Below are 24,964 nucleotides of genomic sequence, written 5' to 3' on the forward strand. Positions count from 1 at the left end.
ACATCATTTCATATCCCGTATATACTTTTTTGAAAAATTATGCTTTCTTTACTCTCCATAATATAAAAATTCCATGGTTGCAATTATGTAGAACCAGGGTGCCTTGTTCCTTGTAGTAAATACTGTTATATATTAACCTACACTGCACTTTGCACTCTGATTGCCTTTACAGGCTTTTTGTACATTAATAGTGAACCATTACCATACATACAATGATGAATTGATTTTAGACTTGTTGAGCTTGGGATACCAACAAGCTCTGCAGGAAACTTTTGGACCTATGCATGGACCGAAGCCCAGTTCTTCTTTTACTGGTTCTTTCTGCTTTCTTTTCTTTAAACTATTCTTTTAGCTTCTGTCCTCTGTGACCTTTCTTTATTTCCTTTTTAGGCTCCTCTTTCTCCTCTTTTTGTTGCATTTTCCCATTGCATTCACAGAGTAATGTTTCTCACGCTAGACCAGAGGGCTAAGACACACTCTCCAGTAGGAGGTATTCAGCTGTGATTTTCCAGGAGATAGTGTAGGTGGAACACACAGTTTTCAACCAGGACTCAGCAGGATTGGACAGGGCAGTTTCAAAAGCCCACTATGTGATTCAGAGATGCCCTGCCCCCTCCTTCCTTGAGAATTACTGGTAAAGTGGTAAAAATATCTTTCTGGGCCTTACTACTTCCCCTTCCCTTATCATCATCTGCAAACCCTGATCCAACTCCTTGCACCTGGAATTGTGCCTTCACCCCAATGCTTAGAAGTGTCCACACACATGGTTTGGTGACACCACTGCATGCCTTCATTTCTTCTCTCTCCTCAAGCTGGAGTGTTCTCATAACTCCCTTTGCCTTCTTGACCTCTACGCATTTCTTTTCATAACTCATCTTAGGCATCATCTCCTGATGCCCCATTTTGGGTTAATTGCCCGTCTTTGAGGTTTTCACAGCACCCTTGGGGTACAAAATTATACTGAAATTTATCTGTGTTACTGATTTCTTATACTCAAGGGTCATCTCATTGCAGGCAAAGACTCTGTCTTACTCATCTTTTAATTTCCAATCCATTGTCTAGTGCCTGGCTTACAAGAGTCCCCTAGATGTGGAAGTAAGTAAGGAGTGTAAATTGGAGCACAGAGGTACTTGTTCTTTAACATTCCATAGACATTGTGGTTGAAACTGCAGGAATGGTTGACATCCTCAAGGGAGAGAAAACGAAGAGATAAAAGGGAGTGCGGATACTTGAACTAAAAAAATTACAAGAAGAGACCCAGTAGAGGAGATTGGAGTCCAGAACTCCTGCCTGCCAACTGCATTAAGTTTCATATTGTTCCATATGGTTTTCACACAACTACATGTTCCCACATCCTGAAGCCAGGAAAAAAGTAAGAAAGGTAAAATTGAAATTGAGTTCTTTGTTCTTAGTTTCGTCCGTATTGTAAAATCTTATATTTATTTCCATAAGAAACTTCTGTTTTGAAGTATTTCTATAATTGTAGAAATACTACAGTAGTATTTTAGTGGAAGGACAATAATAGGACTTCATGATGTGACCATGGTGTTATAATCAGAGCTTCTAGAAACAAATTTTCTGTGACTTTGGCAAGATATGTCACTGCATTCCTCAAAATACTTAATTTGCTTGGATGGTGTTTTGTTTTGTTCTGTTTTCTCAGGCACAGTGCCTTCCATTCCATGTCAGAATAATGGTGTGGGAGAAAGGTTTAGAATTCTGCTTTCCAGTGCAGCATTTGCTAGTACTTTGGAAAATAAGATTTTTAGCAAATTTTGCTACTCAGCCAACACACTAAAAGGAACAATAGTAATACAATGAGGTGTGCCGTGTGGAAGAGTAGCCATAATCAAAGCTGACTATATCAAAATATAAATTATTCTCCACATATAAATCATTACTTTTTGTTTACTTGAAGTATTTGATCATCTGTTCTTAAATAATTAAATCAATTATCCATCAGAAGTATTTATGAGTAGTAGGAAGTGTTTCTGTGGGCCAAAAGTAAACATTTAAATACATTACCTTTAAAGCTTAGGAAAATAGCCTGACTATGTAATTTGTATTCTCACACCCATGCGTTTGAGGAGGAGCAAAGAAAAGATTTTCCAAGGTTCTGAAAAATACATAACTTAACATTGAAACTTAGAGACAACTCAAAATGTGCTTCGAATCTCAGAGGTCTTTTAAAATAACCAATAGCTTTGCAGACCATCTTAAAGAAGAGATAGAAGCTGTCAGCCACATATAGACTCTGCTTCCTTCACCTTTTATTTTTGATTTTATAGACAGGCTATCTTAGGCTGCTGCTCTCACGATTTATATTAGCTTAGCATTCACTCTGGAGATGGGTGGGGAGGAAATGAAACAATGGAGATACAGATAGATTGGCCAGGAAGCTTTGGGGTGTGAGGCGGTTGGATGAAGGGACTATTTAGAAACCAGGTTTCAGAATAATAAGCTAAATGGAAAGAATTGAATAACTTTTATGACCCTATAAACACATCAAGGGTTTTTTTTGTTTTTTTTTTTTTTTTAAATCTATAGTGATGAAAAGTTTAGGTGATTTTTTTTTTTCTTAAGGTCAAACAATAATATGTAGGCATAGCAGCCAGGCTGGAGATGAAAGTTTGCTTTCAGCCCAAGGGTTATGCCAAGGGCAGGCAGTTAAGGACCCAAGAGGTTTTCTTTAGGGGTTTAGGTCTGAATGAGGGGTCCTGGCCCAAGGTAAATGTGGGTAGAACTGGAACAGCAGTCAAATATGTATTCTGAGCAGGACTGCCATTAATGTTTTTAGTTCAGTTAGTTGATAAAATGAATAGAAATTAGGAAACCAGGAGAAATAGCTGAATGTAGTGTGGGGCTGAGTTTTAGACCTATTCAGTTTCAAATGAGGATACACAATCCAAGAGGAGAGTACAAAATGCATTTGGAAATACAAACTACAACTTGAAAGAAGAAGTTAGAACCAAGCATACTTCTTTATATTTGTTCTTGTAGAGGGGCTATTTGAAACTATGAATCTGGATGAGTTTTAAGTAGATATTTAAAAGAAAAGGTCAAATGGCTGGGAACTGAGTGACTCAGGGGTCACTGGAGGGTAGCCAGTATGGTGGGATGGGAATGAGGGTTCAGTCTGAGTGCTTGGGGGACAATCCCACGGGAAGGTCAGACATTTCTCCAGAGGCGATATCAGATAGACAGGAGGTCAGAGTAGTCCACACTGATAATGTAGCCTAGGGGAGATGTCACAGTGCAAAACGAAGGGGAAGATTATCTGGCTGAGAGGAAACAATATGAAAGGTGAGAGGAGAAACAGACTGGAGAGGAAGGTGTCAGGAAGTCAGGGAAAGAATGTTTTAAGTAGAGGAAGAGAACTGTACCAGAGTGCACCAGATACTGTTGATGAGTTCAGTAAGATGAATACTGAAATAATTCTGTTGAATATAATAACATGGATATCATTTGGTGACATTAAGAGCCATTTTTATGGAGAAGCCAGAAAGATGTGTGTTTTGGAATGTGAAGAAACATTAATGAGAAGAGTTCTAGAAAGACCAAAGTTCAGGGCAGAAGTGCAGGTCCAGTGAGGTTGTTTTGTTTGTTTTGTATTATTTTGATTTAAGATGGGAACAATTTGGGTATGTTTTACATTTGGGTACAAAAGATCCAGGAGAGATAAGTTAGAAAAGTTTGAAGATATAAGAAGGTAGTAATGATACCTTCTTGACAAGCCAGCATAGTTTAGATCTAGATTCAATACACTGAAATAAGTGACCAGGCAAAGCAAGAGAATTAAGCAACCGGAGCATTTACTGGTTGTTGACCTCAGTGGTTCTGCTCTGTATGGGTTGTGTGGTTGATTAATCTTAGAAGATTTCTGAGTAATTTCTGTGGAATGTCTTGGTATGAAGAAATGTAACCTTCGTTGATTAAAAAGCCTCTCTCAAGTCCCCACTCCTACCTCATTCCATGAGCATTAATTGCATTTTAACAAATAGGCATTGGCACAGCCCTGTAATTCTGAGTTCCAACGATCTGACTTTTGTGTTTTGGACCACAAATGGATGGAAGTTCATAGCTTCTTATAGTTGATACTCATAAGGTCCTTAATTGAATTTAATCATAGCTTTATGCATAGTATAGTATAAGAAATAAAACAAAACAAATAGGTTAAAAAAAACAGTTAAAGAGAAGAAAAGTATAGAAAAGATGATTAGGAAAACTACTGCATAATCCAGAAAAATAAACAGTTGGTTAATTTTAAAATATATTTAAAATAAACTTATGCTTTAGTATGTCCTATTCATCATTCAATATTTATCACAAGCAAAGGCTTAAAAAGGCTAACACTTAAGCACTTAAGCGTGGTGGTACACGCTTTTGTAGTCCCAGCTACTCTGGAGGCTAAGGTAGGAGGATCACTTGAGCTCAGAAGTTCGAGGTTGCAGTGAGCTGTGATTGTTCCACTGTACTGCAGCCTGGGTGACAGTGAGACCCTGTCTCAACAAAAATGGATTTTTTATTAATTGTGATAGTGCCTTACACAGTGATTCTTATCATTTTATATTTCATGGGCTTCTTTAAGAATCTGACAAAAGTGACGATTTTTTTTCTTCCAGATTTTTAAGAAAGGCAATGAAATCTTGTTAATAGCATGCTATTCTTGGAGGTGACCAAAGAGATTAGATATTTTCATATATCTTACTCAAAAATCAGATGTCCTTAAGGACTTAAGAATGAGGGGCCTAGTGAGCCCCGAGGTTTTTTATTTTGAGGTAAGAAGCCTGTGTCAGGCTTTGAGCCAATGCCATGATATGGCTTACCATTTTTAAACATCACATTGTCTTTTGTGCTGAAGGTAGACTCCAAATACCCAAGGGCAAAGAAGGGAGACCTGCTGTGACGCTATTGCAGTGATGATTCAGATGGCAGGTGATAGGGTTGGATTAGGGTGACAGAGGTGAAGGTGATGAGATATTTGTTGCATATGGATGTATTTTGAGAACAGAACAGGATTTACTAAAGAATGGAATTTTAGTGTGAGAGAAAGACAAGGATTAAGGATGACTCCAAGTGCTTTGGTCTGAGCAGTTGAAAGTATGAAGCTGCCATTAACTGAGATAAGAAGACTGTGGGAAGAATAGGGTTTGGGTCTTGGAAGAAGATAGGTTTGGTTTTGAATATGTTGGATTTGAGCTTCCCATTATACACACACACACACACACACACACACACACACACACACACACACAAGCTGTGGTATGGAATAGGTGCTTGGATAGGGTAGCCTGGAGTTTAGAGGAAAGGTCTGCAGCTTGAGATACACTTTGTGAATCATCAGGGTACAGAATGTACAATGGATAGGATTGCCTGGGGCTGGGGTTCCCAACTCTGGCATCTGGATATTTGGAGTAAAAGCTTCAGGGTAAAAGGAACAGGAAGTAAATACAACTCTGGGCTTTGCTCTCAGAAATTGTGATTTTCTTAGAGTGGAGTGGGTCTGAGGCCTTAGTGTCCTCTAGAAGCTTCCCTTATGATACTGATAGGAATGGAGAGCTAAGAACTACTGCCCAGAAAGAAGATAAAGTGCAGAGATAAAGCCTTGTAAAAACCGAGCCCTGGGCCACTCCATGAAGGAAAGATCAGAAAATAAAGAGAAACCGTGGAAAAAGTGTGGATGAGTAGTCACTGATGGAGAAGGGATAGAGAAAGACAACTTGGAAACCAAATGAGCAAAGTGTTAAAAGGGAGGGAATATGATCAAGTGTCACAGCAGTTGAGAAATCCAACAAGATGAATGAAGAATGACCCTTGAGATTGTCATGTGGATGTCATTTGTGACGTTCATACTTCTGGTGGTGTGATGGGGTGAGAGGGTGATTGAGAGAAATTCTAAAGAAAATGGGAAGAGAAATATTGAAGATAGCAAATCTAGGTTACTCTGGGCAAGGAGTCTTCCTAAAGGGGGATGGTAAAAGGGCTAGGAACTAAAGGGGAATGGTTTAGAAATGGGATATATTGGTTACATGCTGTTGAGCTAATAGAAGGTCGATGTAGCAGGAAGACGATGTTCTTGAGTAGGTATAAGGAGAGGGATCCAATACAAAGTACCCTGGGTGTTGTAATTGTGTGTGTGTGTGCGTGTGTGCGCGTGTGTGTGTGTGTGTGTGTGTGTGTGTGTTATCATCCCTCTCAGATTTAGATCATTAGAAGAAAGGAGCCATGCTTGGAGAACATTGTATTTTACAGTGACTGCTTTAGTCTTACACATTTGAGGGACTTTTTGTTTCTTTAACTGGAGATCTTTCCAGATGGCCAGTAGAATTTGGCATATTAGATTTACAAGTTTTGGAGACCATCTACCTAAGAAAATATTTTATCATTTGGAATGATGTTAAATGTACTAAAATTTTCTATTCGCTTTAGAAGGATTTCAAAAGATTTCTTAGTTACAGTAATAGCACTAGATACTGTATAATATCACAATTCAAAGGAAGGCAGTTTTGGGAATAGATACAGAATGTGCAGGATGTTTTGAATCTTCTGAAAAAACTGGCTAATGACTCATCAGTGTCTTGTAGTTTATAAAGGGTATATAGAGATAAATAGTATCCAACTATTATTCATTGCATATAATTTTTGTCTTCAGCTATTTGAGATAACCATCCTGTAGTAAAACTTCATCTCAGATACTCATGCTAAATGAAAATATTTTCTTTATATTTTTTATTTCACTTTAGCCTAAATTTGTGTAATGTATACCTTATTTCATGTCCAAATGTGGTCATGAAATGTGGTCTATTGAATACCATGTGGTCTAGATTGAATTAGAAATCTGCAAGAGGGAGAACATTTAAAATTTTAGGCTTAGCTGGACTATATTCATATTCCTTTGTCTTTAACTGAAACTGTTTTTATGATACTATATTCTGTATATTTTTATTATTGTATTTGATGCCTTCATAATTTTCCTGCTTTTTCCCTCAGTGTTTTATTACTACATTCTTTCAATTCCCTTTTTTTTGTGAGTTCCCACTTCTATTTCTGCATGCTCCAAAGATATTGTTTTCCTCACTAAATTGACACTAAAATATTTAAGAATAGAGGATTTTCATATTGGAAGAAAATTAACTTTGAACATAGAGTTTTTCAAAAAGAAGAGAAGATTCTGCAGGAATAGGAACAAAATGGTGCTTTTCCTGTTGAGGAGCAAGTCTGTTTCATGCTGTAGTAAGAGGACCTTCCATCCTTGCAGATCTGGCCTGCCAGGTCCAGAATTTTGGTTGTCTGATGTTCGTTGTTACTCCAAAGTACACCTTCTATTAATATCTCTCTCTCTGTCCATCTTGTCCTGCACCTGTCTCCCTTTCTTTCCTCGTTTATTTTTCTTGCTTGTGCTCTCTCTCCTCTCCTTACTGTTTCAGTTGAAAATTTTGCATGATTCCATTCAATTATAGATTACAATTTATAGGAACCCAGATAGCAGTGATTCATGACATTTTCAAAAATTATGCTTAAAACTTTTTCAGCTATTTTTATTCTTAGCTTGTATGCTTGTGAGTATGGGTATGTAGCTTAAAAGAAATAGCTCCAGAAATCTCCATCTAAGACCCAAGACTTTTTCAACAATGATGTTCGTTTCTAGATTGAATTAGATTCTCATGTATTGAGTTCATTTCTATTCTTTTAGAGCATATAGTTACTTTGCGGTTTGTTAGGTTTTCTTAAAAACCCAACAAACATTTTTTTAAACATTCCCAAATGACTCCCCACCCCACTCCCAAAACTAATTCATTTTACATAGAAATACTCATTTCTCTTAGAAATGTTTTCATTTTTCTAAATACTTAAATATAGTGCTAAACTATTATAGTTTTGAGAACCTTTTATAATTAATATGTATAATTCTCAACTAGTATAGGGTGAAATAGGATAGAAGGGAGTTCATGGTACAAAGTTGTCAAATTTCTGAAAAACCCCTGCATGATGAATTTTTTATATAGAAGGTTTAAGTTGACTACCCTAGAAGCAATTTGAAAGATTTACTTATGACCCTCTAGCTGAGGGGTCTTTAGCTTTGAGGGGTTCATGACTTGGATGAGAAAAAATAGTCAACTTAATTTCATTAACCTTGTAACTTAAAATGAAATTTAGTATTTCTCTTAATTATAAATGTAGCCAGTAAACCTCAGTAGCATTAGTAGTACCTGTGACTTTGGCCCTGATATTTTAATATCATATGACAGTTATTGCAGAAATCATGAAATATTGTTTATGCCAATCACTACTTTAAAATTATAGTAGTTATTAGACTGCTACTTGATCCTGTTGTGTGTTAAAAAGCAGCATACATTTATTCTACCTCAACTTTTAATATTATATCTATTTTGACATAATTGTTTTTCTTCAAAATCCTGTGCATTTTGTTTTACAAATTTAAAAATATTTTGTGTCCATGGCACACAAAATAACCCCCACAAAAACTAAAACTAAAAATGCCTGCCGTACCCCTTTGCAGGATCCTAAGTATCCTTTATAGTAAAAAACAATTTCTTTTATAACATACTTGTTTCGTAAATTGACATTTCTGTGTGCAGTTTTCACAATGCAGGCAACACAGATTATTTTAATAGCTTTGTTTGCTCATATTATATTGAAGTGATAATAAAGGACATATCCGAATTTCCACCTTAAAAATGATATTAATTAGTAAATTAGTAAGTAACTGTTGTTTTTGTGTTTACATTTTAATGTCATACTTTCACCAATACATAGTCAACAATGCCAAGATACAGAAGAATGGAGAAAATTAACTTCATAGTTTTTGTATGCTACAATTTGGGAAGTCTTAATTTAAGTCTCCATAAATAAGCACAGGAGAAAACACAGGAAATGCTTCGAAGTCAACAACTTGGTAACACATTTTTTTCAGGGCTCTTAGGCAGATCTTCCAGTGGGGTTTGAATGATATGCACCGCAGTGTGGCCTCGGGCCCCCTTCCAAGCACAGGACCCCGGTAATTTGTGCTGGTTTCCCTTCCTCTTGTACACTTGACTGAAGGGAAAATGGAAGGTGGTAGGCATCCTCTCAAGTGAATGTAGGAGGCAATTAGAAGAATAAAATAGAATAATTATAAAATAATTTGCTCAAGGAAATTAATCATGCTCCTCATTTTGAAAGAGAAAAAAAATTTCATACAAATAAATAGTGGTTGTCTCTTAGAAGATTGAGAAATCCAGGAGTTTGGGGGAAATATGAAGATAATTGAAAGAAAAGAGCAAAATGGATTGATATACTAGTTTTCCAAAGACATATTAAACCTGCCTAAATTTCTACCGTTGCTTCTCTTGGGAAATCAAACTGGAGAAACTGGACCTCTTGGGGAATAACATCCCCATAACATAACATAATTTAAAGTTGACACTAGAAGTTGAAGTTTATTTTTTTCCTAATAATTATGCTCAGTGTGGGATGCAGCAATTGCATTTTGGAATGACAGAAGAGTAGTTATTTTAGAAAGAACATTTCAACATCTATGGTAGGTATCTCCTAGAAAACGTGTTCTGTGGAGTGACAGGAGAAGTTAAAGTAAAACCCAAAGTCATTTTTTTCCTCAGGCCACACAAATGAATTGCATCAAATCAACAGGTATGTATTAAAAGCCTGCCATGTGCCAAGGTCTGTGTGCTAGTGTACATAGAGGAATTCCATTTTAGTTTTTAATCAAGTGCCTGTGATTTTTTTTTTCTGTTGACTTTTAAAAAATACATTTCTAGTCAGAAATAAGTATGAACCTACTGGCTCTTGAATGCCAGTTGACCACAAAAAATATATATACAGTATATATGTGTTGTGTGTGTGTGTGTGTGTGTGTGTTTAAAACTGGCCTCCATACATTTTTCCCCCTTTCCAGATTTTTATCTTTTGGTGAAACTTCTAACTTGATTGTGACCCTGTCATTCTGGCATACCTACCCTTCAGAACCCCAAATCTGGATTATCTGTCTTTTCAGCTTCTGTCAATGCCGGGGAGCTGAACACCACTGAGGAAACCTTGCTGACCATAAAAATCTCTATCGCTACACACGTACCGTCTCAGGTCTCACCTGGAGTCTCAGAATCCTGCAGCACATCTTTCTTATATCCCAAATTCATTCAACAAATCATCCTTGAGCACTTGCTCTGTGGCTGGCACTCTTCTAGGTACTGTACTTCGACACAGCAGCAAACCACAAAGACAAGCAGACCACAGTGGCTGTCTCATTTTGTTGCTGCTCTCTTCAAAGAAGCTCTCTGCAACTTTGCCTCACTCTCTAGGGGGAGAAGTGGCCATACAGCTTTTCCCCACAGTCCCTGTACCCTGGGCCTTACAAACTTACCTAAACCGGAAGCTGTTTTACCTTCCACTTCAAAGGAGGAGCCTGTCTTCCTGTCGTAGCACACATCCTGTCACTGCAGATCTGTCATCAGCTCACTCCGCTGAGTAGGCCCTTTCTACTCTAAGAGAGTTTCAGCTCTCTTCTTATCTAACAGTGTACGTGTGGTGATCGTGGGTAAGTGTGTGTGTGTCTCTTCCTGGATTCTGTATCCTGTCGTAGTTTTTCCTCACATTTCTCCCTCTCTTCACAGACAGATTTATTGAAAGGGTATCTGCATTCGTAGTCTCTGCTGCTTCACTTTTCAGTCCCTTCCCAACTCACTGCTATTCATTTACATCCTAAATACATCCCTGAAATGTCTCTGGTCAAACCAGTATTTGGCACAACCTCCTTGAAATATTTTTCTCTCTTGCTTCCATGGCACCTCCTTTTTCTAGAATTTCTACTCCTGTGTCTACTCCCCAGGCTGCTCTGCCAGCTCTCCTTCCTCAGTCCTTTCCTTAAATGTTGTTGTTCCCTCTCATCTCTTCTCTCTTCACTCAGTACCTCCTCCCTGGGCACCTGAATAATTTTAGTCACCATGAGAGTTTTGGCCTCCTTTAACCCCTTAGCCCAGGCCTATCTTCAAGCTCCAGAACAGTGTCTTCAGCTGCCACTTGAACATCTCCATTTGGGTCTCCTCAGCCTTTGCATGTCTCACATTCAGCATGTTATCTTTTAAACCAAACTGTTTTTCTTCCTTGGTAAATGGCTCCAGAAGCCAGGGGGGTCACATGTGACTCTTCTCTTCCCATCTCTGCCTCATCCGGTGTCTTATCTACTCAGGCTAATTCGACCTCCTTTGTATTTCCTCAAAGTCATCTTGCCTGACCTCACTGACACTACATTGTTATATATTATACAGCACTATTCCTGCTGCCTCATTTTTGTCAAGGAAAATTGAAGGCAGTTTACCTGGTTTCTCCAGCTCCAACAATACTGAGCCACTTGCATCTCCAACACTATCCTATTCTGGTATTTGTGCCTTTACATAACTCTCCCACCGGCTGGAACAAGCTTTGCTTTTTTTTTTTTTTCATCTAACATATACTTCTCTAAGGCATAGCTCAGGAATCACCCCAACTTCCTCCCTTTACCCTGTGCTATCTCCTCCCACCCCTAGTAGAGCTACATCTTACAAGTCTGACTTGGTTATTGACTATTCCATCCATTTGTGCCTCAGTTTCCTCATCTGTAAAATGGGACCAATAATAGTATTGATCTTACAAAAATGTTATAAGAGTTTATGTAAGTAAATGTTTGTAAACTGCTGACAGCAGTGGCTGGAACATAGTAAACAGTATATAAAAGGTTGCTAAATAAAAATAGAAATTAATACATTAAAACATGGAGACAATATATCTTGGTGATAAGAAAAGCTTTTGGAATCACACAGACCTAAATTCGAATCCCAGACCTTCCCTTACTAGCTTTGCACCTTGGATCATTTATATAAACTGCTTGAACCTCAGTTTCCTCATCTATAAAAAGATCCAAATGGCCATGTGGTGAGATTCTCTTTGATGCACAGACGAGGGCTGTGAGTCACTTACCACGTTAGTGCTCCTGACCATCATTTACTCCCATCCCCATGGGTTTATCTGAGTCACAACCGTTCCCACACTGTATGGTAATTATATTTTTATTTAACTATACATTGTGTTCCTTGAGATTCATCTCTGCAGTTTAGTCAGTGTCTAACATGTAGCCAGATGCTCATGGCATTTTATTGAATGAACATTTAACCACCAAGGCCTCATGTCTGGGTTCCTATGCTGGTCAGGAATGAGGACTATATTTATTCCCCTTTTTTCACCTCCTTTCAACTCACCACTTCAGAAAGTCTTCTGTGGCTAATACCATGTGACTCATATCCTCTATGGACCAGAGTACACAGTTTATACTTTGACCATTGCCTGTTGTTTATACGAAGCCTACTTTCTGGGCTCACATTCCATCTTTGCAACAGGGCAGTCAGGGCCTGTGTCCTCGCGGGTCCTGCACAGGATGGCCATCTGCTCCTGGGGCTCAGCCAACCTACAGTCAACTTATATTCAGCATTAATTGACTTGCCACTGTGCTTTGCATACTGCATTAAACCCAGTAATGGCCTCGTTCAAGGCCAAAAAAAGTCTCTGAGTTAGACTGTAAAATCTGCTGGTTATAGATAGAGTCTAGATTCTAGGGCTAGGTTTCTAGATTTTTAGTGAGTGAAAAGAACTTGGAGATTATTTTCCCCTTCATTGTGTGCCTGTTGACACTGAGCGAAATGACTTGTTCAAGATTACTCAGCCAATTAGTGACAGAGCTAAGACTAGAAAGCCAGTTTAATTTTCCAGTATCATGGTCCTCATAAATAGGGTGATACCTGACTGTGCCACTTGTGAAGATGAAACGGTGATCATTAATTGAAGCACCTTTGTTTTTGTGTCCCAAGTATGTTGTTAATAGCTTCATTGAAACCAAACATACCAACAGCAGTAACAGCCGCACTATATTATAGCCATTTATTTTTGTAGTTCAGGCTGAGTGGTACTAGTAGGTAATGAGCTGTGATTCAGGAAAAACTCAGTTGGGGGGTGGCCTGGATGGAATGCAGAGGATTTGGAAGCATCTCAGTAAGATGGTTTTTATTTTTATCTTCTTTTCCACAATTTAAAGGTGGTACACAGAGCTACATTTTTTTTTTTTTTTGGTATGGGAAAACCAGGTTTATCTGCTTTCATCAATTTTAGAGTATACTTGCAAACATGTTCATAGATTTTTTTTTTTTTTTTGGCTTCAGAATTGTCCACTAAATTAAGGTGGAGGTATTTATAGCTTATAATTTCAGTGTCATGCTGTCCTGTTCATCTGAGGCTTGTGATAGTGCCTTATGAAAAATCAAATGACATTAATAGATAACACGGGTGGAGAGGGAGGGATGTGGAAAGAGTAACAATGCCATCATTGATTCACAAATTAATTCCATAAATAATAGGATTTACCTCCTGTGCACTGCTTTGAAACGTGCTTTGGTGTCTCATTTTGCTGTAACATTTCACTCTGCTTGTTTCTCTTCATCTTGCCTGGCGTGTCTGTTAGACTGCTGTGCCTCTTTGGTTGGGGCCTGTCTTTTCTGTCGGGACTGGGGAGCTCATCCTGGGCCTCTCTAGGCGAGGCTCCTCCTGCCTGTGTGAGGCCTGTACTTCCTGCTGGGGTTGCTGCCCCTGCCTCTGAGGGCGCCTGCGGGAGCAGCCACTGCTGGGGACCTCTCAGCCTCTTAGATTGCAGGGGTGCCCTTTGGACTCTCACTGAGCCATGGTCGGTCAAGTGCCTGGAGAGTTGTTGTGCGTGCTCCCAATCCTGTGAATACTGTCAGCCTTCTCTTAGTGTGTGTGTTTCCTCCCAGGCTGCTGTGAAGACCTCATGTCATGGGTGACCTGGTCAAGTCTGTGCATCTCTATAATAGGCTAATGTCAGTGACTAAGAGGATCAGATATGGCCAGAGTGTTATTTTACTCACCATCATCATCATTGTAACCCTTTACGGAGTCTCCCAGTGTGGGTACATCATGGTTTAAAAAACAAAATAAAACAAAACTGATTCCTTTCATAATATACCTTGCACAATATTTAAACCAAAGACAAATAAGAAGAGGTAAAACCTAAATATATGAATTATGAAATAAACATAGTTGGGAAGATAACATTGGAAAAAATATTAAGTTAAGCATTTGGGAAAAATTTTTTAGAACATTTTTATGCAAATACATGTTTTTGTTAAAACTGGAGGATTTATTTTCATATATTTTGTCCTAGCCATAAACGGTATTGTTACCAACCTGAGCAGGCTTTTGGACATTGACTCTTTCTAGGAAAATGTTTTTAAGATCTAAAGTAGATTTTATTATTCAAAAATTATACTCAACCTTGTTATTATTTAAACTTCTGTTAGAGATATTTCAACTACCCAACTTAAAATATGGACATTGAATAGGTTCAAGTAAAGTACAGTCTTACTCTGTTTTTGCTTTCTAGCTTTGGGAGAAAATAAGTGGATAATAACTGAAATGTGGAAAAAATAAGTTATTATATCTAAATTTCCTGCTGTACCCAACCACAAGATTACTAATTCTTTCTGGACAGATTTATGCTTCATTCTTTTGCAAATTCTGTCTCTTAGTGTTGCCTTCCTGGTTCTTTCTCACTTTTCAAGTGTTTGAGCTGTGATGAGAGCCTTTTACAAATCTTCTTAGGTTAAAATAGAATGGCCCTATTTTGATATGGGAATCATACAGTGAATGGAACTTAGGTAGATGGACAGGTGTGGTTTTTCTAGAATAAATATTCTGCCATCTTTGTCTTTGCTATCACAATAATACTATTTAGTAAGCACTTGTTAAATCCTTTATTGAGCACTTTATATGTATTATTTCTTTTAATCTTCATCATAATCCTATGAGGACAGTCATATTATAACCAGCTATTAAGTTTGTGATCTTAAAATGTAGAAATTGAGCAAACAAATATAAAAATTATTTGCAAATATTATTTGCACCATTGATATTTTTTTAGCCTTTCTTTTCCTCCTCTCTGCCCAAACACCAACTTGATATGTAAAATGTTTTAAATAAACACCTCTAATAACTGAACTTTTACTCCTCTTCGGATTTCTTTGTGAAGCTTCCGGGAATCCAATGTCCTCTGCCATATATGTGATCTTCCTAGACTTTGTAAATGCATCTCTTTAGAAAGAACTACTTGGACCAGTGCTAGAGTTAAGTCATGACCGACAATTACTGGATCAGATTGTCTGAGAGTTTGGAATACTTGGTGATTCAACCATAGATCAGGCAACAGAATAAACGAATAAGAGAAACAAAAAAATCTGTGCTATCCACTTGCCGTAATTTAAAATACGAAAGTACTTCCCACAGGACTGGGATGGATTCTAGGATTTGGACATCTGGTAGGAAAGTTATTGAGGAGTCCCTTTGTGGGGCATTGGAGGACGGTGCTGTTTTGTTCCAAGGTTATTTTGACTTTGTTGAGAGGAAAAGTAATAGTAAAGATTATTGTGCAGTTTCCCAAAGTGTGGTTTTCTTTGTCCTGCAGTGGAAAATGTAGCTCTTTTCAAACTTTCTTTTTACCTTCTGACCTGTCTCACTTTGTTCCCCACTAGGAAAATGTTGACTGTGTTCTGGCGAAGACACATGGCCTCTCAGGACAGCCCTGTGCCAGAGAGTTCTGTGTAGGAGGCGCACTTTAGGCCAATTTATTCAGGCAGCAGGTCAGTCTAGGGCTGCTGGCCAGAAACGCCGTGCGTCCTCTGTCTTGGCGACATGGAGCTGCTTGGAGCTGAGCTACTGTGCGGTATTAGTAAATATTTCCTGCCCCCACACACACTTGAGGAGCAGAATCCTCCAGAGATGTCTGTCTGGTCCCTCACAGCTGGGTTTTCACAGAGGCTAGATACTCACTTAGCTATCTGGGCTGTGATTCAGGATAACCACCACCCACTTCTAGCTTGCTTTTTGATTTTGTATTGAGCAAGAACAGTTGCATTAAAGCAATATCTGGGAAGAGGAATGCCTCCACCTAGTCAAGCGCCTGCACAGTGAGTCTTGTTATTACCACCACTGGACAGATGTGAGTCTTAGCAGCTAAAGAATGGGGAACAACTGTGGGTGCTCTGTAGCTTTGATGATAAAGCTATAGAGTCGGGTTTGATCTCAAAGCAATTTCCTAAATTACTAATTACACGTAACTGACTACTCATGTTCTAATGTGCAGTTGATTCTTGACACATTGTTGATGTGTTAAATGCTAATGAACTTCTGTTTCTCCGTGTATAGTGTATGTGATAGGGGGCCTCATTAAGAATGTGTTTTCGGGGTGGGGGTTTAAAAAAAAGAAAAAAAAAGAAAGTATTTTCGAGCATTTTATTTCATAGGAAACTTTATTAGAGATTAGTCAAGATAAGGCAGATACACATCTGCATTCTCTTAAAAATGGGTTGTGGGTTATTCTCAGAATTCTCTACTCTGTCTTTTCCTGTACTCTGCTTGAGCTGTTTGGTATCTTTGTTCCAAGAAATTCAGAGCACCTGTCATACCACATCTTAAAAGAAGGCAACAAAAGAAATACAAGAGGCTTGTTTAGAGTATGGTTGAGTTTACTGTATAAATAGTTTTTTGATGACTCAATTATGCTTCCCTTTCACTTTAACAAACTGCCTTCTTCATATCTCCTACCGTATTTTTTTTTTTGCTACATACCGATTAGGTAAATCAATTTGGGCTAATTTCATTATAAACTGAATAGTTTTTACAAAAACTAATCTTCAGTTCCATCTTAAACAGAATAAAAGTTCAGTCCTAGACATTTTCCACCAGTTCTCCAAGATGCTATTTAAGTCGGTGCCAGTTGTTACCTTAATGGTGCTGGGGAGCTGGAGATATGCCAGTTGCATGGGAGTCACACCGATGACAGGACTCAAAAGATTTTGTTTGGGGTGTGTCTTCAGTAATTTATAATAGTTTTTGTTTTTGTTGTTGTTGTTGTTTTTGTTTGGCTTTGTCTTATAAATCAAATGTTGTGCTAAAGATTTCCTCTTATGCTTTGTTTTTAGCTACTTGGCTGCTGGTATGTTCCTTTGATTTCCTAAATTTATAGTGGTTGTCAGTGTTGTGCTGAGTTCTCCTGTAAGTACGCGAATTGTGCAATTCCTGCTTGCCCCAGTTGTGGACAGGCATCTTTCCCAGAACCCAGTTGGCTTCTCAAAGGTTAAACTCTTTTGGCCAAAACTGCAAAGAATGACCAACCAAATAAAACCATAAAAACTGAAAACCTCAAGAACAGGGAAAAAATAATTATTTCTGACTGTGAACCACATGGATGCAGAGGACCCATCTTTTTTAAAGTTCGTTTCTCTGTTTTAAAGCCATCTTCAGTTTGCTAATTCTTATAATCTTCTTTGCTTCAAATAGAACCAATATCTTCATGCCTTTTATGACTCCTGATTTCCCTTGGCAGTTGTGGGGGTAGGAACTATGACAACTATTTCTTCTTAGTTTATTTTAACCCTTTCATTACCCTTAGTCACAATCAAACTACTCTTTATAGAACACAACTCCAAAAAAACACCTTTTTGGCAATGAATAAGAATTAGATTATTTAATTGATTTGACAGAATTTAAAGATCTTTTTTTGTTTTATTTCTTAATTGTCATTTCTAGATATTTCTCTACTTATAAAGTACAGAAAATGAATGTGTTTCTATTGGATTTTTCTGTAGATACAGCTTGTTTAATATCTGTATAATCTTTAAAACACATTTTGGTTTGTGGCACATTAGGTACATGGTTTGGTTTTCAGAGTAGCCCACAGTAAATAATATAGGACCTTTGTTTTAAGATGATGTCTCTATTTTTTATAAGTTTTAAAATTTACATAAAGAGCTTAATCTTTTGACATCTCTGTCATTACCCTGTGTTTTAACACTAGAGTTCTTGGATCATGTCTATATAGCTCTTGTTCATGTAACTATGGACCATAATTTTTATGTTTTAGATTTATAGACTTGCTTCTTTTGATTGAGATATCATCCCTCTCTAGGCTACTCTCTTATGTCTATTTTATCAATGTGACTGGCAGTTTATTAATTCACCAACTCAGTGATGATATTGCTCTTACTTGTTGAAAGATAACATTTACTATCAACTTTCATTAAAGCTGAAATTCAGGATAATCTTTAGAAAAGAAAAGGAGTATGGAATAACACTAAAACAGATGAACGAAACAAATCAGCAGAAGGCTTTGGGTTTTAACTGATCTTCCTCCAAGAAAGATCAAGCAAGTGTTAGAAATGACCCCCTCATGTAGCAGCAGCATAGCATGCTGCATTAGAGCATGGACTTGGGAGGTGAGTGGCCTGGGTTCTGATCCTGGCTCTACTACTTACCACCTCAATGACCTTGGGAAAATTTCCTGAATTTTCTGCAAGTCTTTGCATTGGTAAAATAGGGATAATACCAGTACTACTTCTTAAGACTGTTATTAGTATTAAATGAATCAATATTTGTAAAGAGCTTAAAACAGAGTTTAATACAAAGTAAATTTCTTTATTTTCTTTAAATGCAAGAATTATGAAAACATTTCATTTCCTAAGATAACCCATTTCATTTTGAAAGTAGCAAATAAATACTGTTCCCACATTAATGCCAGATTTCACATTCTGGTAAAGCAACCACTCATAACTATTAGTTGTAGAGGTTTGGTTATGTTGAAGAAGATAGGTTAGAAAAAGAGTGTTTGATCTACTTAGAGTTAGGAACTATTAAAAAAATTTTCTTTGTCTACTAAAAATAAAATGACATTTTAACAGACTGAAATTAATTTGTACATCTGGTTTACTAAAAGTGGGAGTTAGGAGATTCATTTCTTGGCTTAGGATGTTCAATTTCTGCATGACATCTGTCATAGTAGTCTAAGATCTGAAAGAGGTACTGATCCTCAAAGGAATATATCCTATGAGCACCAATGAGTTGTTTAGTTGAGAATGTCACTCCCATCTCTCTTCCTCCTGAGGACTGTTGATGTCATACTGATCACATTCAGTCTCTCCTTCCTCACTGCTTATTGGATTCTTCCCCCTTTCTGGATGCAGGCATGGTCAGACTTCCTTGTTTTGAATCAGACATTACACCTTTTATTTCATTCTGCTACCAGATCTTGTTAATGCCTCCTCTTCTCTTTTAGTGTGTCAAAATTGCTTATCTGCCACTTAACTTCCTTAACCATGTAATCTCGTATCTCCAGCTAACTACAAGATTTGGATTTTCCTTCATCACCTCAAATTCTCAGGGTCTAAAAGTAACTCATCTCCTCTTTTTAAGTTTATTTTAAATAAGAAAAGTCACATGCTGAGAGAAAACAATCATATTTAGCAAAGGAAAGGTATCCTGAGTATATGAAAAACTTATACAAATCAATAATAAAAATGAGACAACTTAATAGAAAAATGAAGGAGAAACATGAAAACACTCAATACCCATTTCAAAGAAAAGTAAACATGAATGGCCCATGAACTTGAAAAGATGTCCAAAGTACTTAGTAAACAAGGAAATAAATGCAAAATAAAACCACCATGGGTTCCATTTCACACTCAACCAACTTGCACATATTAAAGTCCGTCAGTTTCATAGATTGGTGAGAATGTGGAGCAGTGAGCACTCTAATACTTGGTTGGTAGAAGTCAATTTGGTGTAATCACTTTGGAAACAAATCTGGTATTACCCAATAAGATTAAACATGTGCAATCTTGTGACCCAACAATCCTACTGCTAGTTATTTAGCGTGTGTGTTCTAGGGGACTTGTACAAAATTGTATCAAACAGCAATGTCTGGAACAGCAAAAACACTAGTAACCACCAAAATGTCCATAAATTGTAGAATGGATAAATCAATTATGATATATTAATTCAGTGGAATACTATACACCTGAAAGATGAGTGAATGACGTGAATCAATATGTGTAAATCTCAAACATGTCATGTTGAGCCAAGAATGCTACTCACAGGAGCACATGCAGTATGGCTTCCATTCTGATATATTGTATAGGGATATTTACAGACACTGTTGTAAAAAATACAATGAAAAGGAAAGAGTCGCTCAATATTTAAGGCAGTAATTGTCTCTCCTGCGAAGAAGATGTATTCAGGAAGGGACCAAAGGAAGCTTCAGATGTTGTAACTTATTTCTAAAGCTAGGTGGGACAAACATTCTTTCCCCTTTAAAAAGAGAGACATGGCATATGGATGACGTCTGATGACTTTTATGACTAGTTGTATAAAGAATCTACATGCTCAATAACTATTCTGAGGTTTCAGCAATACTTGGTTAAATGTTCTTTAATATCAAGTGAATTTTGGTAAATTCCCTCGCTCAGTCTTGAAATTTAAGCATTCCACAATGGAAGAGAAAGTTAAGGTCTCAATGAAGTATTGTTGGAATTAATTAATATGGGTATTCATTTGAAGATACATTGAATAAAACTGGCTTGCTGCCAGTTAAATGCTATTTTCTTAATAATAATAAAGCCAGCACTTTGTAACATTTCAGATATTTTGCAAACCATGATGCTAATACAATCCTGGAAAAACTTAACTGAAGAGACATAAAAGACTACTGAGATTAAAGTATAGAAAGATAACTGATAGAGAGAAAACACATATACTCTTTAGAAATCCAGAACTTTGTAAGGTCATAGACTTGGATTCATGCAGGTTGATTTCAGGGTTCTCCTGAAGTGATTGGGCACTAGCAAAAACCAACATTAGGGGAAGATGGAGAGACTTGGAGACTCTTAAAACTCTATGATTTTTTTTTTTTTCACATTGCTACCTGTGAGAGTGGGTTTGGCACTAACAAGGAAAAAAGAAAGAAAAGATTGGTGTGTCCTGTTACCTTTTAATTCTACAAGCAACTCTGGAGTTTCCCTTTTTAGTTCTCTGACCTCCCCTTTCACCATCTGGCATGTGAAGAGCATGACTTTGTATTTCTACATCTCCTCCTTTCATTCTCAGAATTCTCTACAAAGTTAGAGACTGCAGAGAAACAGGGGGGTGTTCTAGGAGTTGGGGAGTTCATGATGGGCTGGTTAGGGATAGTCCTGTAGCGTTGTGAGACTGCCCTAGGAACTTGGTGTTTGAAGCATCTGTAGTAGAGGAATTTGCAGCAGAGGAATTCTGTCACTTCACGTCTACATCTTCCTTTGCCACCAAAGGAAGTCGGAAAGCAATGTTACTGTGTCATTATTCACATTTGTTAAGGTACAAAACCCTTTGTTAGAAATAGGCAAAGAAATTATTCCAAAACCAATGGATAGACCCAACCAGAGCATCTCACTCTTTTCTTTGAATTCTTGTGAAATTTAAAAGAAAGAAAATTGAAACCATGAAAGTGAGTCAATTGTATTGGAAAGTAAAATATATTGATTCCAGTTCAATGGATACTGGTTTAACTATTGAATTAATTATTCAATGATATGCAAAATATTTCATGTTTAAATTTTTTTCTTTCCAGTTTTAGAGCAGGTTGGTAGAGCAATTAAAGGAAAGTTCTATTTCTCAAGGACTTTAATAAATATCATGGAACTGTGTTATCCTATTACTCTCAGTGTTACTGAGAGTAATAGGATATAGGAAAGATGGGTAAAGGGCATAGACAAGTAGTACCTAGGACCAAGGCCCACTGCACAGTGTGTGAGAGTGATAATCTAACACACATGCACACACTGCAGCTCCTTTTCCAAAGGCAGTATCTAATAATAGTTGTAAAGATTACTCATCTAGAATTTAACTTAAGCTCTTTTTTGAGCTTCCTGCTTCATTTGGATTGTGGCTTATTTGATTATTTTGATCAATTTTTATTCAGTCTATTGATGCCATGTATTTTGTGTTCCTTGTTTTTTTTTTTTTTTTTTCCTCACTATGTGGTTTCCTCATAACTGAAAATGAAGATTGCTGTGTCCACTGTATCCTGGCATGCTTGTTCTGTGAATTCCTGACCCTCTGCAATATTGTCCTGGGACAAGCGTCGTGTGGCATCTGCACCTCAGAAGCCTGCTGCTGTTGCTGTGGAGACGAAATGGGGGATGACTGTAACTGCCCTTGTGACATGGACTGTGGCATCATGGACGCCTGTTGTGAATCATCAGACTGTTTGGAAATCTGCATGGAATGCTGTGGAATCTGTTTTCCTTCATAAATATTTATCTTTTGTTTGTGTTAAAACTGGAGAGTGTTTTAATTCTTTTTTTTTCTTTTGAGGGGGCGGAAAAGCACATGGTAAGATTCTCATAAAGCAACGTGGTATTTGCACTGTTAACTTGTTATTTTAAGTAATCTCTGAATGCCTTTTTTCTTTAACCAAATCTATATGGTTTAATATGTGAATTTTCAACTACTTTTTTAGTTTTCTAAACTTCTTAATAGGTTACAATAACTTAGGGACCTTTGGACACCCCCTCATATTAAATGTCTCCTCCTTTCTATTGCTATTTCTGTTTCTTCTAACCATTCTTAGGAGTCCCTCTCTCCAAATATATTATTTCCAAATATATTATTTAAACTGGACAGTTTATGTTTGGGTGTGTATCTATTGATGGTTAAAGGTAAGCATTCTTTGCTTTAAAGTACACTTTGGGGAAAAAACCCACATAATAGTTAGGCCATCAGTGTTGATATCTGCACTCCCGTTCCTTGCCTTCTCCATTTACTCAACCCACCTTGAGTGCCTGCTGTGTAGACTTTCTTGCCCAGACTGTGGAGATGGGTATCATTCCTCTCCTGTCCACAGGAATATGCAGTTTAGTAGAGGAAAGAGACCTGTAAAGAATGAACCATACTAAAAGACATATTGAAATGAAGACTACAAGAGAGGTAAACTAAAAAGGCTGTAGGAAAACACAGAAAGCAGCTACCAGAATATTCAGAAAGTCTTCAAGGAGGATGTGGCATTTGAGGAAGCTTCTTAGGTAGAGTGAATCATCTTCTACTTGAATGAATTATTTAGATTTATGACAAAGTTTTAGATGGACAGCCTGGACTGTGCCTTTAACTAGTTAAAAGAAAAATGTCGTCAGCATATTTTGTTTTTGTGTGTGGCAGAAATACAGCTTTTTAAAGCAATAAAATTTAAATTCACTGAAAATATGCATTTTATTACCTATAATTTAAATGCTATGATAATTTTTGATGAAAGAATAATGCTATTATTTATAAAGCAATTATTTATAAATAATAGCTATTTTTTATAAAGAAGATTGAATATTTTTTGACAAATTGCATTTAAATTAAAATTGCATTATATTAAAATCCCAGTGTTCTGATTTTGATTTATTCAAAGAATTTCTTTTATTTTGAGAGCTCTATGTCTTTTTTTTGAGGTAGAGATATGGTTCATTTGTTTTGGTTTGTTTGTTAACCAATGTTATATTTTATACATACAGTTAATATTAAATGCAATCCATTCCTTCCAATGCACTAGAGGGATTCTAGACATCCACTAGTGTGACCAAATCTCAGTATTGCAATTTTATGTTAAATTAAACTAATATGGCAGGTTATAAAGATCCTTAAGTATAAAGAAATAAGTCAATTACAAGACTAATTATGTAGTTACTGAGACATAGAGACTGTGTGGCTCAGATGAAAGGGAGAGTAAATTTTCATACAATTTGGTCTCCTACTCAGTTTGATCTCTCCAAAATTATAGTTTGGTTTCATTTAATATAATTCCTTGTAGAAGTTTTAAAAGTGTACTTTGGGATTAATAATTATTTTCAGTTTTTCTGGCTGAATATCAAATTGGTAATAACCACAAAAGCATACTTTTAGGAAGCCTTTAGCAAATCTAGACTTTTAAGAGAGATTTTTAACCTGAAGCATGAGAACATCACCTATGGTTTTTCCTTTGAAATGAAGCCAGGTTTCTAGTTATATCCTTACTTAAAGGGCTTAAGAAATAAAAAAAAATGTTAGCAAACTCTTGAATCTCTCCTTTAGTGCTATTTACACACACACAAAGCCTTTAAATTGTTAGATTTAAATAGAATTCTAGTAAATAGCTGTTTTCCTTTTTTGTCCTCTAAAGAATTTATTTCATGTGTTACATCAAATATAAGGAGATCTTTGTACTATTTCACAATAATCAGAATCTGAATATTTACATATACCCCAAATTAACTTATGCTTATATATTAGAATGTAAGAGTATCATCTGTTTATGAGCACATAAAGCCTCCTAATGACCTGGAATTGTTAGAGTATTTGACTTTTTCTTTTTATCCTGCAGAGTATTTCAGTGAAGTGGGTTGTCTAATATTTAAATATATCCTGCTACTATTTGTGATAAAAATATTAGCACATTTGAAATAATGTTTCTCCATAACAGAGAACATTAATGGATACCAGAATTTTATTTTCATATTTATATTCATAGTATTTTTCCTCTATTGTCTACTCCAGGCATTCATTCCATAAAGCATCTTGTATAATTTCAAAAATAAAATAAGAAAGTAGGCAAATGTGAAAATAGTTTCAATACATTTTAGGATTTCTGTATGTAAAATGTTTTGTTGAATTATATGGCAATTGTGACTAAGTGCTGTAATTTACAGTTACAGATTTGTTCTGTTTTTAAATGTGGAAACCTAATCTTAAATATTTTTAAACTGGACCTGTATTATCCTGAACATATTATTTTAAAATAAAAAAAAATACTTCTTTATCTTTATTGTGCTTTAGCATACTTTCATATCTAATTGATATATTGATTTGTATTTGAATGAATTCAACCATAATTTAAAATCTGAGGGTTTTTTTTTATCCTGTTACATCCTTTTCTGAAGATCTACTAGTCTGTTTATGTAAATCACATGACTCATGCCCATAAATGAACTGTGAAAGATACAGATCTTTATAGTTTAAATCATAAAGTTTAGTTGATATATGACTTCAAAAAATAGTGTTCTTTTAAAAATTCACAATATTTAAAAAT

General features: G+C 36.6%; 1 protein-coding gene across 1 annotated transcript in view; it reads left to right on the forward strand.

The window, feature by feature from the left end:
- Positions 1 to 24,691, forward strand: part of MDFIC (MyoD family inhibitor domain containing) — an 88,561-nt gene extending 63,870 nt beyond the window's left edge. The window contains 1 exon segment of the mRNA XM_012736134.3: positions 21,924 to 24,691. Coding sequence (XP_012591588.3) covers positions 21,924 to 22,171 — 248 coding nt within the window. The 3' untranslated portion in view covers positions 22,172 to 24,691.
- The last annotated feature ends 273 nt before the right edge of the window (positions 24,692 to 24,964 follow it).

The sequence above is a fragment of the Microcebus murinus genome, chromosome 9 (genome assembly GCF_040939455.1).
Source record: "Microcebus murinus isolate Inina chromosome 9, M.murinus_Inina_mat1.0, whole genome shotgun sequence".
Lineage (NCBI taxonomy): Eukaryota > Metazoa > Chordata > Mammalia > Primates > Cheirogaleidae > Microcebus > Microcebus murinus.